We start from the raw sequence: 14,820 nt of genomic DNA on the forward strand, positions 1-14,820 counted from the left end.
GTACCCCCCGTGTTTCTGGCACGGCACGACTGTGCCTTCGCGTCGTGCCCCTCTTTCTCAGGGAGCGGCCCCGCCGCTCCTCTTGGCTCCTGTGGTGCTGCTTGTGGGGACTGCTCTTGGTGACCGCCCTGCTGCTGCTCTCGCTCCTCCTGTGTCACTCCTAGCAGTTACTCCTAGTTTGTCATTTGATAATCTTTATGATGATGTGTTTTGATGTTTAGAAATTAAAAAAAAAAAAATCTATGTAGTTAAATCTCTCTTTGATTTCTACTGCTTTTGTATTTATAGTTCTTGCCTAGATAGTCCTAACTGCAGCATAGACTTTTTTTAACAGTGTTTTCTTTCTTTTTTTTTCTTTTCTTTTTTTTTTTTTTTTTAGTTGCAACTACTGGCCATTCAATGTATTATAGTCAGTCACCAGCATATAATTCCCAGTCTCTACTCAGACCAGCAGCTAATGTTACTCCCACAAAGGTAACAAAGGAATAATTTATACATTTATAAGTATCTCCTTTTTAATTGTCCAGGCTTCCTACAGAGAAATTCAAGTAGTTCAGCATTAAAACTTAAATGTCCCACCAGATAACAGATATTTTAAATTTCTCTCCAGATATGGAAGTATGTTTCTCAGTTAGTTAATTTCTGTGTTACAATAAGTGTGAACATCTAGAATATTTTTAAATTGGGGTGGTGGTGGGTCCTTCGTCATTCGGTCGTGACAGAAGCAGGACTGTGATGTCCTCACTGGAGCGCTGTGTGTAACTTGCAGGCCTGGGGCGCTGTGACCAAGTGTCCACGGAGACCGGCATCCAGCAGAGCCGGGCAAAGACCCTGGCTCTTCAGTTCTTAACTTCTCTATGCATTAGTTGCCTCATATGTAAAATGAGGATAATAATGCCTTAATTCATAGAGTGTTCGAGGATATTGAAATGAGATAATATATGTACAGTGCTTAGAACTGTGCCCAGTTGGCACGTTAACAAATGTTAGTCCTCATTGTCATCATCATCATTGTTAACATCATTGGATACCTTGTTCAGGAGTGAGGAAGGTACTTATTCTATGGATCTATTGTAGGAGAATTAGGTCTTTAAGGTGCTGTCATTAGTTAAGGCAATTTTCATTATATGCCAAGCAGGGACTAGAGCTGTAAGTATCTTTGTAGTAATGTAGAAGTCTCTTCTCTTACGGATGCACTATATGCCCTAGTGATGTATTTACCCTGTACTCAGGCTTGAGGTTTATGAGAATTGGGTGGTATCTAGTTAAGCTGTAGTTTTATAGACAACCTACAAAAATGTGCGCTTTATTTTTTTTTTTTTCTAGGGACCAGTTTATGGCATGAATAGGCTTCCACCTCAGCAGCAGATCTACACCTACCCACAGCAGATGCACACACCACCAGTGCAGAGTTCGTCTGCTTGTATGTTCTCTCAAGAGATGTATGGTCCCCCATTGCGTTTTGAGTCTCCTGCAACAGGAATTCTATCACCTAGGGGTGATGATTACTTTAATTACAATGTTCAGACAAGCACAAATCCACCTTTGCCAGAACCAGGTTATTTTACAAAACCTCCAGTTGCAGCTCATGCTTCAAGATCTGCAGAATCTAAGGTTATGGAATTTGGAAAAACCAATTTTGTCCAGCCCGTGCCAGGTGAAGGCATGGGGCCATCTTTGGCAGCACCTGTGCGTACATCACAGCCAACTCCTTTTAAATTTAATTCAAATTTCAAATCAAATGATGGCGACTTCACGTTTTCCTCACCGCAGGTTGTGGCACAGCCCCCTTCTACGACTTACACTAATAGTGAAAGCCTTTTAGGTCTCCTGACTTCAGACAGACCTTTGCAAGGAGATAGCTACAGTGGACCAAAAGCTGCTCAGACCATTGGACCTCGAAATACATTCAATTTTGGAAGCAAAAATGTGCCTGGAATTTCACTTACTGAAAACATGGGCCCAAATCAGCAAAAGAATTCTGGTTTTCGACGCAGTGATGATATGTTTACTTTCTACGGTCCAGGGAAGTCAGTGTTTGGAACGCCTGCCGCAGAGCCGGCCAACAAGAGTCATGACACTGATGGGGGTAGTGCGCATGGGGACGAGGACGACGACGGCCCTCACTTTGAGCCGGTGGTGCCTCTTCCCGATAAGATTGAAGTGAGAACTGGTGAGGAGGATGAGGAAGAGTTCTTCTGCAATCGTGCCAAGTTGTATCGTTTTGATGCGGGATCAAGAGAATGGAAGGAGCGTGGAATTGGCAACGTAAAGATACTAAGGCACAAAACCTCCGGTAAAATCCGCCTACTGATGAGACGCGAGCAAGTGTTGAAAATCTGTGCAAATCACTACATCAGCCCAGACATGGCCCTGGCGCCCAACGCCGGCTCAGACAGGTCCTTTGTGTGGTACGCTCTGGACTATGCAGACGAGTCGCCCAAACCAGAACAGCTTGCTATTAGATTCAAGACACCGGAGGAGGCAGCACTTTTTAAGTGCAAGTTTGAAGAGGCCCAGAGCATGTTAAAAGCCTCAGGAGCAAACAGAGCCACAACCTCCAGTCAGGCTACGAGAACTGTAAAAGAACCCACAGGTCCTGACAATAAGGATATTGGCAAATCTGCTGCCGGAAACATGAACTTTGAATTTCAGGTTGCAAAGAAAGAAGGGTCTTGGTGGCATTGTAACAGCTGCTCATTAAAGAACGCCGCAACTGCTGAGAAGTGTGTATCCTGCCAAAATCTAAACCCAAGCAGTAAAGAGCTCCTTGGCTCACCATTAGTTGAAACTGTTTCCACTCCTAAACCTGGCTCAGAAAATACTCCAGATAGATTTGCATTGATGACTCCAAAGAAAGAAGGTCACTGGGATTGTAGTATTTGTTTAGTAAGAAATGAACCCACTGTATCTAGATGCATTGCATGTCAGAATACAAGGTCTGCTAACAAAAGTGGATCTTCATTTGTTCAGCAGCCTTCCTTTAAATTTGGCCAGGGAGATCTTCCTAAGTCTGCCAGCAGTGATTTCAGATCTGTTTTTTCAATAAAGGAAGGACAGTGGGATTGCAGCGTTTGCTCGGTACAAAATGAAGGAGGTTCTGCAAAATGTATGGCTTGTCAGAATCCAAGAAAACAGAGTTTTCCTGCTTCTGCTGTCCCAGCACCTGCCTCTTTTAAGTTTGGTGCTTCAGAGACAAGCAAGGCTCCAAAGAGTGGATTTGAAGGAGTTTTCACCAAGAAGGAAGGACAGTGGGATTGCAGTTTGTGCTTAGTGCAGAATGAGGCAAGTGCGGCCGTGTGTGTGGCTTGTCAGACTCCACCTGCTTCTGCTGTCCCAGCACCTGCGTCTTCAGAGACAAGCAAGGCTCCAAACAGTGGACTTGAAGGGATGTTCACCAAGAAGGAAGGACAGTGGGATTGCAGCGTTTGTTTGGTACGAAATGAAGGAAGTTCTACAAAATGTGTGGCTTGTCAGAATCCAAGAAAACAGAGTTTACCTGCTTCTGCTGTCCCAGCACCTGCCTCTTTCAAGTTTGGCGCTTCAGAGACAAGCAAGGCTCCAAACAGTGGACTTGAAGGGATGTTCACCAAGAAGGAAGGACAGTGGGATTGCAGCGTTTGCTTTGTGCGAAATGAGAGTTCTTCCTTAAAATGTGTGGCTTGTGATGGTTCTAAACCAGCCCATAAACCTGTTGCAGAAGAACCTTCAGCTTTCACTTTGGGCTCAACAACTAAGGCAAATGACTCTTCTGGAAGTCAGGTGGGAACAGGATTTAAAAGTAACTTTTCAGAAAAAGCCTTTAAGTTTGGCAATGCAGAACAAGGATTTAAATTTGGGCGTGTGGATCAAGAAAATACACCTTCATTTACATTTCAGAGTTCTTCTGATACAGACTCTAAGTCAACAAAAGAAGGATTTAGTTTTTCTGTCCCTGTGTCTGCTGACGGGTTTAAATTTGGCATTCAGGAGCCGGGAAGTCAGGGGAGGAAGAGTGAAAAGCCCTTTGGAAATGACGCTGGTTGTCAGGCTCAGGATGCTGGTGGTCAGAAAGACGGGAGTGCTGTGGTTCTTGGTCAAACTGGCAGCACTTTTACGTTTGCAGATCTTGCAAAATCAAATTCAGGAGAAGGGTTTCAGTTTGGCAAAAAAGACCCCAATTTCAAGGGCTTTTCGGGTGCTGGAGAGAAGTTATTCTCATCACAAAGTAGTAAAATGGCTGATAAAGCCGACACTTGTGCTGACCTTGAGAAAGATGATGACGCCTATAAGACTGAGGACAGTGACGATATCCATTTTGAACCAGTCGTCCAGATGCCTGAGAAAGTGGAGCTTGTCACAGGAGAAGAAGATGAGAAAGTTCTTTACTCACAGCGGGTAAAATTGTTTAGGTTTGATGCTGAGATAAGTCAGTGGAAAGAAAGGGGTTTGGGGAACTTAAAAATTCTCAAAAATGAAGTTAATGGCAAACTGAGAATGCTGATGCGGAGAGAGCAGGTGCTGAAGGTGTGTGCCAACCACTGGATCACCACCACCATGCACCTGAAGCCCCTCTCCGGGTCGGACAGGGCCTGGATGTGGTTGGCTAGTGATTTTTCTGATGGCGATGCCAAACTAGAGCAGCTGGCAGCAAAATTCAAAACACCCGAGCTGGCTGAAGAATTCAAACAGAAATTTGAGGAATGCCAGCGACTTCTGTTAGATATTCCACTGCAGACTCCCCATAAGCTTGTGGATACTGGCAGAGCTGCCAAGTTAATCCAGAGGGCGGAAGAGATGAAGAGTGGACTAAAAGATTTCAAGACGTTTTTGACGAACGATCAAACAAAAGTCACTGACGAAGAGAGTAAGAGTTCAGGAGCGGGAGCTGCCAGTGCTGCAGACGCGTGCGGCATGCCAAATCCTGAGACCACTGGGCCCACCCTAGAGTGGGACAGCTACGACCTAAGGGAAGATGCTCTGGACGACAGTGTGAGTAGCAGCTCAGTGCACGCCTCCCCGCTGGCCAGCAGCCCCGTGAGGAAAAATCTCTTCCGCTTCGGTGAGTCAACCACCGGGTTTAACTTCAGTTTTAAATCTGCTTTGAGCCCGTCTAAGTCTCCTGCCAAGTTGAATCAGAGTGGGGCCTCAGTGGGCACAGATGAAGACTCTGATGTCACTCAGGAGGAGGAGAGAGATGGACAGCACTTTGAACCCGTCGTACCGTTGCCTGATCTAGTCGAGGTGTCCAGTGGTGAGGAAAATGAACAAGTTGTTTTTAGTCACAGAGCCAAACTCTATAGGTATGATAAAGATGCTGGGCAGTGGAAAGAAAGAGGCATTGGCGACATAAAGATTTTACAGAATTATGATAATAAGCAAGTTCGCATAGTGATGAGAAGGGACCAGGTATTAAAGCTTTGTGCCAACCACAGAATAACTCCAGACATGACCTTGCAAAATATGAAAGGGACAGAAAGAGTGTGGGTGTGGACCGCATGTGATTTTGCAGACGGAGAAAGAAAAGTAGAGCATTTAGCTGTGCGTTTTAAACTACAGGATGTTGCAGACTCGTTTAAGAAAATATTTGATGAAGCAAAAATAGCCCAAGAAAAAGATTTTTTGATAACACCTCATGTTTCTCGTTCGACCACTCCCAGAGAGTCACCATGCGGCAAAGTCGCCGTAGCTGTGCTAGAGGAAACCACCAGAGAACGGACGGATTCGGCACAGGGTGATGACGCGGCAGGTGCAACCTCAGAAGTTGGCGGGGTGTCTGGCACACCTGAAGCAACAACAACAAAAGCAGTGGTTTCACCTCCAAAGTTTGTATTTGGTTCTGAGTCTGTTAAAAGCATTTTTAGCAGTGAAAAGTCAAAACCATTTGCATTTGGCAACAGTTCAGCTACCGGGTCTTTGTTTGGATTTAGTTTTAATGCACCTTTGAAAAATAACAGTAGTGAGGCCAGTTCAGCAGCCCAGAGTGGATCTGAAAAAAGAGCGGAGCCTGGTGGTCACCAAGAGCCGCAGAGCTCTGATCTCACACCGTCTTCCGACAGCAAAGTCAAAAACTCCTCTCCTGCTTTTCCAAAGGAGCAGTCCTCAACCAGTCACATGTTTAAAACACCAGAAAAGGGTAAGCACTTAGCCTTTAGATTAAGCAGAATTTGTCTTTCTTTCCTTCCTTCCTTCCTTCCTTTTTCTTTCTTTCTTTCTCGCCCTCTCTCCCGCCCTCTTTTTTTTTTTTTAACGTTTATCTTGGTGTGGACTCTTTGTAGCAGGCTAATGTTTTAGTAAAAGTCGGCTCATAAACACAGTGCTCTGTGAACAGCCAAAAAATATTTGTGCGGATTTTTTTCCTCCCTAAAGCAGTTTACTGGTGAGTGTTCAGATGTTCAAACAGCAGCAGAGAGCTTGTGTGTAAGTTGTTCAGATGTCGGTTCCTGGGAGACGCGTCTGTCCGAGCAGAGCACGAGCACTTGGCTCAGCGCTGGGTCCAGCTTAGGGCCTTGAGCGCAACTCACGAGCAGGGGCGCTCTTCAGGTTACTCTTGTCACTCAGAGCATGGTACTGAGGCGTTCACGTTTTATGTAAGGCAGTCTTGCCACCGCGTGTTAAATGAGCAAAGAACGAAGCCCTCGGGGTAAGTGGGTACGTGAGACGGCCACATTGGTGTAAATGGATGGACGCTGGCTTTTATATTTTAAAATTATACTCATTTTGATTCTCCAAATGTTCAAAAATGAAATACTCTTTATTTTCTAGGGTTTAATTTTAGCCTTTTTAAATCTAATCCAATGGCATTTTGGAGCAGCACTCCTCCTTCCTCCCAGCCTGAGAACAAAGGTACAGAGCTGGCACTGGCAGTGTGAGAGGACATCCGATTTCCAGCAGCTGCTCGTCCTCAGCAGCGTAACTGGCTGTGCGCAGCTGAGGGCTTAACACTGCAGCATGCACGTGACAGAATGCCGGCGCGACCCCTTAACGCTGCTCTCGTGTACTTGGATGTCATGTTTTCTCACATGTTGTACAGCGTTGTTTTGAGGTAGATCCGTGTGGTCTGTCCCTTTCTCTGTTTTGCACATCAGATGCTGTTTCCACTGTGTTTAATGAAGACCTGTATGTTACCTAACCTTGATGGTCTGCCAGTGTCCAAACGTGATGGCAGCAGCGTGTGTACCACAGGGAACCGAGTGTTTCTTTTAGCGCTTTCTTTTTGGACATGGAAGATGCTGTGTCTGAAAGTAGGCCCCATGTATAAGAGCTACCATTATATCCTGGTGCGTTCCCCGTGTAGTACAGACCACTTCTGGGAGAGAGCGGTGGTGCTGGAATGGAGTACTTGGCAGCTGGCTCTGTTAGAGACGGTCAGGAGCAGGTTGTGGAGATGAAAACTCACTGTTACGGTTCAATAATATATCTTGAGCAACACAGCTGTGTTACAAGTTGTCAAACAACTACAGTGATCACATGACAACCTGTGAGTTCTGGGACCCTCAGTTTTAAAGTGCACCAGTCGTACTACTTGCGACAGCAGCTCTTAGCCTTTATTCTTAAGGATGCATTCTTTAAAAAATTATGTGAATAGTGTGGACTTTTTTCTGTAAAGGGTACATACTTGTACACAGGCTCTGTGGGCCCTAGGTGAAAAGTCCCTGGTCTGAGAGCAAATGTACCAAAATACTGCTGCAGGACAAAGAGTCCTGTTCTGTTTCAAGTCTGAGAATGTCATGGTTTCAAAGGACCGTAGAGATGAAGAAGACTTGAGGCTGTCTGATAAACAAGAATCTCTATCTCACCGTGTCTTTTTGTGGTCCTTGGCTAGGAATTAATGCTACGTTTTTATAACAAAGGAGGGTGAAAGGCAAGTTCAACATTGCAAAAGGGCTGTCCTCTGGATCAGCATCATCCAATAGAAATAAAATATGACCTGTGTGTGTAACTAAAAAGCTTCTAGTAGTCACATTTAAAACTAAAAAGAGAAACAGATGAAATTAATTTTATTAGTCTATTCAGCTTAACCCATTATGTCCAAAATACCATTTCAACTTCTAATCAGTATAAAAAATTAATAATGAGATGTTTTCCCCCTTGTTTTTGGTGGGTTTTTTGTTTTGTTTTTTGTTGTTACCAATCTTCAAAACCCAGTGTGTATTTTTACACTTGCAGCACATCTCAGTTTGGACTGGTTGCACTGCGGGTGCTTCATAGCCAAGTGTGGCCAGGCGGCCATGTTGGACAGCGCCAGTCGGTACAGAGCATGCTTCATGGTTTGCTTACTCTTGCCAGTTCCTTTAGCCAGAAGTCCTTCTTTATAGACCAGAGCATCTTGTACGAAGAGTTCCTTTTCTCTCCATCTTTTGCCTTTTTGTTGTTTTTGGTTTTTCAGCTAATAGAAATTGTCTTAGGTTCCTACAGGATTATTTACCCAGAGGATAACAGGTTTAATTTAATTTTATCTATTATCATGCTTGGAAATACAGAAAATTGGATGTAATTCTAATCACCCGCCATCCTTGGCGATTGTTAACTTTCCTTGTAGGGTCTCATCGAGGTTGGCTTTGCTTTAGTTTTGTATGTATACTAATCTTCGCTTATGATTTCTTTAATGTTTCAGCTGTCGCAAATGTATGGATATTTTGCTAAACCATTTAGTATTCCAAGTATGGTTGTGGCTGCACTTTTTAAATACCTTTTTAATTTATAGCCATTAATAGTATTGTTTTCAATGATCAGTAAGTAAAAGCAGGATTTTTTTTTTTTTTTGGTTATTAAGTAGATTCTGTGTCCACTAAGGGTTTTTGATAGAACATTACCTCGGGTTTCTAATTCTAATTCATGGTTATTATGAGCTGTGTCCAAATCAAAGTATGTGTGTTTTTATCAGCATGCTGTTTTAACCTAAAGATTAAATTCCATGATTTTTATTTTCAGTTAGAATATTGACATTAATTAATTACTTAACACCGTGTCTTCATCAATTTTTTTGACTTGTCTTACAGTGGAGGAGAAGAAAAAGCCTGAAGATCTTCCCTCAGATGACGATGTTCTCATTGTGTATGAGCTAACCCCGACCCCTGAGCAAAAAGCTCTTGCAAGCGAACTTCAGCTTCCTCCCACTTTCTTCTGTTACAAGAACAGGCCAGACTACGTCAGCGAAGAGGAGGCGGACGGTAGGTCTCCTGTTGCTTTAAAGCACTCTGCTCGTGCTCATCGTAGCGAATGGGTGATGGGACTGTTTTCAGCCTGCTTCCTGGAGCCCACCCCTGCCGCCCTGCAGGTCGATGCTGATCCTAAACGTGTGTGTGGACAGTCAGTGGATGTCATGACTGAAAGAGCTGCATTCACTTATTAGCATTCCCTGGGTGGCTGCCGTGAACAGGGCAGGCATGTTGAGGGGACTGAAAGCAATTCTCATTGCCCTGGCGTCTCAGAGGGGTGGGCGAACTGTGAGGCAGAGACAGGGTCTGATTGGGGAAAGCTCTGTGGGCCCTGTCCAAGCTTTCAAGCAGGGGAGTTATGTGCTCAGAATAATTTCAGCAGGGCAGTTGGGCAGTGGTGTGGAGGACTGGGTTGTGGGAAGTGGAGATGGGAAGGGGAGCTAAAATGCCAGAGCAGCTCAGACGAGGCATTCGGGGTGTAGAATAGGCAAAGTTGGTTGCTATTTGGATGTGGGGAGTAAGGGAAAGTGTGAAGTTGGAGATAATTTTCCTAGATTCCTGGCTGGAAAATCTCCTGAAATTTACTGCAAGTTCTTTTATTTAATAAACCAAATTATACTTTAAGATGAAGATTTCGACACAGCTGTCAAGAAGCTTAATGGAAAGCTATATTTGGATGACTCAGAAGAATGTAGACCGTTAGAAGAAAATCTAACAGGTATGTAACATTAAAATTACTAGTTACAATGTTTTTTAAAAATCTTCTGTTTAAAAGGAATCTCGCAATCTGGTCACCTCTGTAATTACTGGTTTTGCCTTTTTGGTGATTTAAAATATTTAAAAATAACGTGAAGTGAAAAACATGGTGCTCCTGGCAGTGCTTGTTCTCCATCAGCATCCAGGGTCTTGTTATTTGGGTCTGGAATCTGTCGATGACACTGAGGGCCATGGTGGAGTAGTTGGACTTCATCTACTTTCATCTTAACTTTCTTTTCTTGTGTTGTATGCGATTTTCAGATAACGAGAAAGAATGTATTATTGTTTGGGAAAAGAAACCAACAGTTGAAGAAAAGGCAAAAGCAGATACGTTAAAGCTTCCACCTACATTTTTTTGCGGAGTCTGCAGTGACACTGACGAGGACAATGGAAGTGGGGAAGACTTTCAGTCGGAGCTTCACAAAGTTCAGGAAGCTCAAGTAAGACCGTCTCTGTGTGTTCCTTCTGGCCCAGTTGCCTCTGTTGACGCGATAAGCTAGAGGGTCCTCACCGCGTGGTAATAATGGGGTGCGTCTGGTAAACGGTCGGACACCTCGGGCAGCTCTGGCCAGAGGAGGAGGACTCGTGTTCTGCCCGGAGGACCAGAGGCCCCCCTGCGACCGGTGTGTGTGCTGGGCTTGGGGAGTCAGGGCGGCAGCATGGCGGTGCAGATGTCCCTAAGAAGGTCTACGCCCTGCAAAGAACGGTGTTCAGTAGTTCATTTTCTGTGCAAGTTAATTGATGGTGGAGTGGGCAGAGTGGATAGGAAATAGCAGCATCTGAAACCTAGCTCCCCTGACCTGTATACCTTGCTTGGCCAGTAACTTCGTGATTTGGTTACTTTCTTAGCTTAGGTGTAGCCATTTTAGTAGCTGTCAACACCTTGGTGTCTTAATTTGTATTCCACAGAAACTAGAAGACAAGGTCCCTGTCTTGTAGTTGTTTACAATCTAATTTTGACATATTCAGAAAGGTTCCTTGCCTCTCAAGAAATACTTTTTAAAAAATTGTTGGAAAGATGGTTAAAATGAAATAGAGTCCTGGAGTTAGTTATGAATGCAGTGTTTCATTTAAAGGATATGTGGGTAGAGAGAGACGTGGCCCAACACATGGCCTGAGTCTGTAGGAGACTTCCTACCCTTCACCGTCTGTCTGACTCTGAGGAGTCTAGCTGGCCTGCTTTTTTAGCTATCCACCTAGGATATGCCGCCTGTTCCATAGGCTTCAGCTTATTCATCAGTGCACGTATAGCTAATGGCCATCAGCTGATGTAAAGACATTACTTCCTTGTTTATAACCAAATAGATTTGTGGAAGCCCTATCTGAAGTTTTTCCATCAGCGGCCTTGCTATGCTAAATCTGAAGTATATTTTAAATCCCTCAGCAGTTTCCCTGGACTCGGTGGAAGTACACAATATGCGATTTCTGTTAATCATCTTCTCTAATTGCTGCTGCTGGAGGCTTTATTTATTTATTTAAACATTTATTTATTAAAAAAATTTTTTTTGGCTGCATTGGGTCTTCGTTGCTGTGCACGGGCTTTCTCTAGTTGCGGCGAGCGGGGTCTACTCTTCATTGCGCTGCGCAGGCTTCTCATTGTGGTGGCTTCTCGTTGTGGAGCCTGGGCTCTGGGCGCGCAGGCTCCGTAGTTGTGGCGCACGGGCTTAGTTGCTCCACGGCATGTGGGATCTTCCCGGACCAGGGCTCGAACCCTTGTCCCCTGCATTGGCAGGCGGATTCTTAACCACTGTGCCACCAGGGAATTCCCTGCTGGAGGCTTTAGCATCCAGGTTTTCATTCAGCAGATACAGTACAGTCATAATATAAAGTTGGGTTATGCAGATTGAAACAATGCATTTTAAATTTGGCCTCACTCTTTTGTGTGCAAAACTTAAAAATAATTATTTATTTAAAGTTTATGTTTTTCAAAACTTACAACACTGACAAATAATCTCTTTGCTGATGCACCGACTGAATTGTACATTGTTTATTCTTTTCCCAGCTGTGGTGCACACAGGACTTGGTATCTTTTGTCAGTGTTTTGTGAACTGTGCTGTTTATAGGCGTTGAAATGGCTTATTTGAGTGACTATTGTGTTATCATTGTTATAACTTAAAATCTTTTTTGTAAAATATCCTGTAACACTCTCATAATGTTCATTAAATAGCGGTCCTAGGGGCTGTTCAGAAATACCTTTGGTACAGAAATTAAACGTGATAAGTCACTGTAAGGGTTGAAAAGAAATTGCCAAGATGAATTGTAATTTTGGAGGAGAGCACCCTTTGATACACAGAGACAAAACAGAGAACTAACAACCATTAAAGCTGAGACGTGCTGTGTAATAGGTGTAGATATACATCCTCTTAGGATGCACCCTTCCTATTTTACACTCAGTCTGATTCATCTTGGACTATGCGAGATCTTCAGATAGGCATCCCTTGCATAAAACACCTCAGTGTACTGTATTTGTAAGTGCTTGCTATGAGCTGGCACTGTGCTGAGGATTGGAGATACAGTATTTGCTTTGTCTACTAGAGTTGTTCATTCATGGACTCTTAAGTGGCGAATGTATTAGGAGCTGGATTACGCACTCCCCTCCCCCAAGTAATCTACCCTGCGTTTTTGGGGTAACATTAATTGTGATATAATTCACCCATTTTAACATGTACAACTCAGTGGTTTTTCGTATATTTACCACAGTCAGTTTTAGAACATTTTCATCATCCCAAAAAGAAGCCCTGTTAACCTCTAGCAGTCGCCACCCTTCCCCATTTCCACCCATCTTCTCTTGGCCTGAATAACCACTGATGATGTACTTTGTCTCTGTAGATTTGCCTATTCTGACATTTCATATAAACAAATAATAATGTGTGGTCCTTTGTGTGTGTCTTCTTTTACTTAGTAAGTTTTTGAGGTATATCCACATTGTAGCATTTATCTGTATTTTGTTCCTTTTTATGGCCGAATAATATTCCAGTGTATGAACATACCACATTTTGTTTACCTGTTCATCTGTTAATGGTCATTTGGGTTGTTTCTTCTTTTTGGCTATTATGAATAATACTGCTTTACGGCTGTGTTGGGTCTTCGTTTCTGTGCAAGGGCTTTCTCTAGTTGTGGCAAGCGGGGGCCACTCTTCATCGCGGTGCGCGGGCCTCTCACCATCGCGGCCTCTCTTGTTGCGGAGCACAGGCTCCAGACGCGCAGGCTCAGTAATTGTGGCTCATGGGCCCTGCTGCTCCGCGGCATGTGGGATCTTCCCAGACCAGGGCTCGAACCCGCGTCCCCTGCATTAGCAGGCAGATTCTCAACCACTGCGCCACCAGGGAAGCCCCCTGGTACTTATTATGATTATTTTTTTTTGGAAGGATATTAATTGATGGTAACATTTTCTTTAATAAATATAGGCCTATTCATATTATCTATTTCTTATGTCAGTTTTGGTAAGTTGTGTCTTTTGAGGAATTGGTTGGTCCTTTTCCTCTACATTATCAAATTTGGGGGCATAACAGTGTTTGTGAAGTGTATGAAGTTCATTGAAATTTATTACCTGTTTAATGTCCATGGATCAGTGTTGATAGCTCTTGTTTCATTTCTGATATTAGTAATTTATGGCATCTATTTTGTTTCCTTGGTGAGCTTGACTAGAGGTTTATCAAATTTTATTGACCTTTTCAAAGAATCCGTTTTTTATTTTGTTAATTTTTCTGTTTCCTGTTTTATTGATTTCTGCTCTGCTTTTCATTATTTCTTTAGTTCTTTGTGCTTTCCGTTTATACTGCTCTTCTTTCTCTAGTTTTTTAAGGTGAAAGTTTACCGATTTTAGATCTTCTTTTTAATATATGCATTTAATGGTACAGAGTTCCCCTCCTTGCTTTTGTTGGCATACCACAAATTTTGGTAAGCTGTAGTTTCATTTCTATTTAGTTCAAAGTATTTTTAATTTGTCCAGAGACTTTGACATGTGTATTAAAAATGTGTTGTTTAATCTCCAGATATTTGGAGATTTTTTTTCAGCTATATTTCTGTTAGTGATTTCTAGTTTAATTCCGTTATGGACTGAGAGTATACTTTGTATGGTTTCTGTTCTCTTGAACTTGCTAAAGTTTGTTTTATGGTCTAGAACGTGGTCTTTCTTCATAAATGTTCCATGCGTGCTTGAGAGGAACGTGTATACTGCTGCAGTCGGATGGAGCATTCTGTAAATTTTTTTATTTCTGTTATTGTATTTTTCAATTGTGAAGTCCCATTTTTTTTTTTAAAATTTTTTTTTTTAATTTAATTAATTAATTTATTTATTCTTGGCTGCGCTGGATCTTCGTTGCTGCGGGCGGGCTTTTGCAAGCGGGGGCTACTCTTCGTTGCGGTGTGCGGGCTTCTCATTGCCGTGGCTTCTCTTGTTGCGGAGCATGGGCTCTAGGCGTGTCAGCTTCAGTAGTAGTGGCGCACGGGCTTAGCTGCTCCGCGGCATGTGGGATCTTCCTGGACCAGGGCTTGAACCCGTGTCCCCCTGCATTGGCAGGCGGATTCTTAACCACTGCGCCACCAGGGAAGCCCGTGAAGTCCCATTTGATTTTCTTTTGTGCTTTATATTTTTTTGCCTGACACCTATCTTTTTATTTGTCTTAAGAGTATTTGTCCTTACTTGGAACATTGTTAGAACAGCTTTTCAGAGTTTTTCTGATCATTCAGCACACAGATCATTTCATGACATTCCCCACCCTCGGCCAAGGAGAGTTGACTTTTCTTGGACCCTTTTCCGTCTGTGCCGTCGGCAGCTGCAGTTTTGGACAGCTCTGGTACCCTGCCTGGGATGTGGGTTAGTGGGTGGGGGCAGGAAAAATTTCCCACAGGGTTCTCACCAAGATTATCCCTCAGGTCTTGAGAGTCTTTTTTTTTTTTCTTCTTTCTCTTTTTCCTAAGT

At 43.4% G+C, this 14,820-nt stretch overlaps 1 protein-coding gene across 2 annotated transcripts in view; it reads left to right on the forward strand.

The window, feature by feature from the left end:
* LOC133105179 (ranBP2-like and GRIP domain-containing protein 3) overlaps positions 1–14,820 on the forward strand; it is a 52,849-nt gene that overhangs the window by 30,188 nt on the left and 7,841 nt on the right. The window contains exons 19-23 of one of the 2 annotated variants that reach the window (XM_061211126.1): positions 380–474; positions 1,327–6,115; positions 8,982–9,152; positions 9,766–9,858; positions 10,158–10,336. In XM_061211126.1, coding sequence (XP_061067109.1) covers positions 380–474; positions 1,327–6,115; positions 8,982–9,152; positions 9,766–9,858; positions 10,158–10,336 — 5,327 coding nt within the window. Of the gene's footprint in view, positions 1–379; positions 475–1,326; positions 6,116–8,981; positions 9,153–9,765; positions 9,859–10,157; positions 10,337–14,820 lie in introns of those variants that run through there. The other variant, XM_061211127.1, reaches the window with a different exon arrangement.

The sequence above is a fragment of the Eubalaena glacialis genome, chromosome 14 (genome assembly GCF_028564815.1).
Source record: "Eubalaena glacialis isolate mEubGla1 chromosome 14, mEubGla1.1.hap2.+ XY, whole genome shotgun sequence".
In the NCBI taxonomy this organism is placed as follows: Eukaryota; Metazoa; Chordata; class Mammalia; order Artiodactyla; family Balaenidae; genus Eubalaena; species Eubalaena glacialis.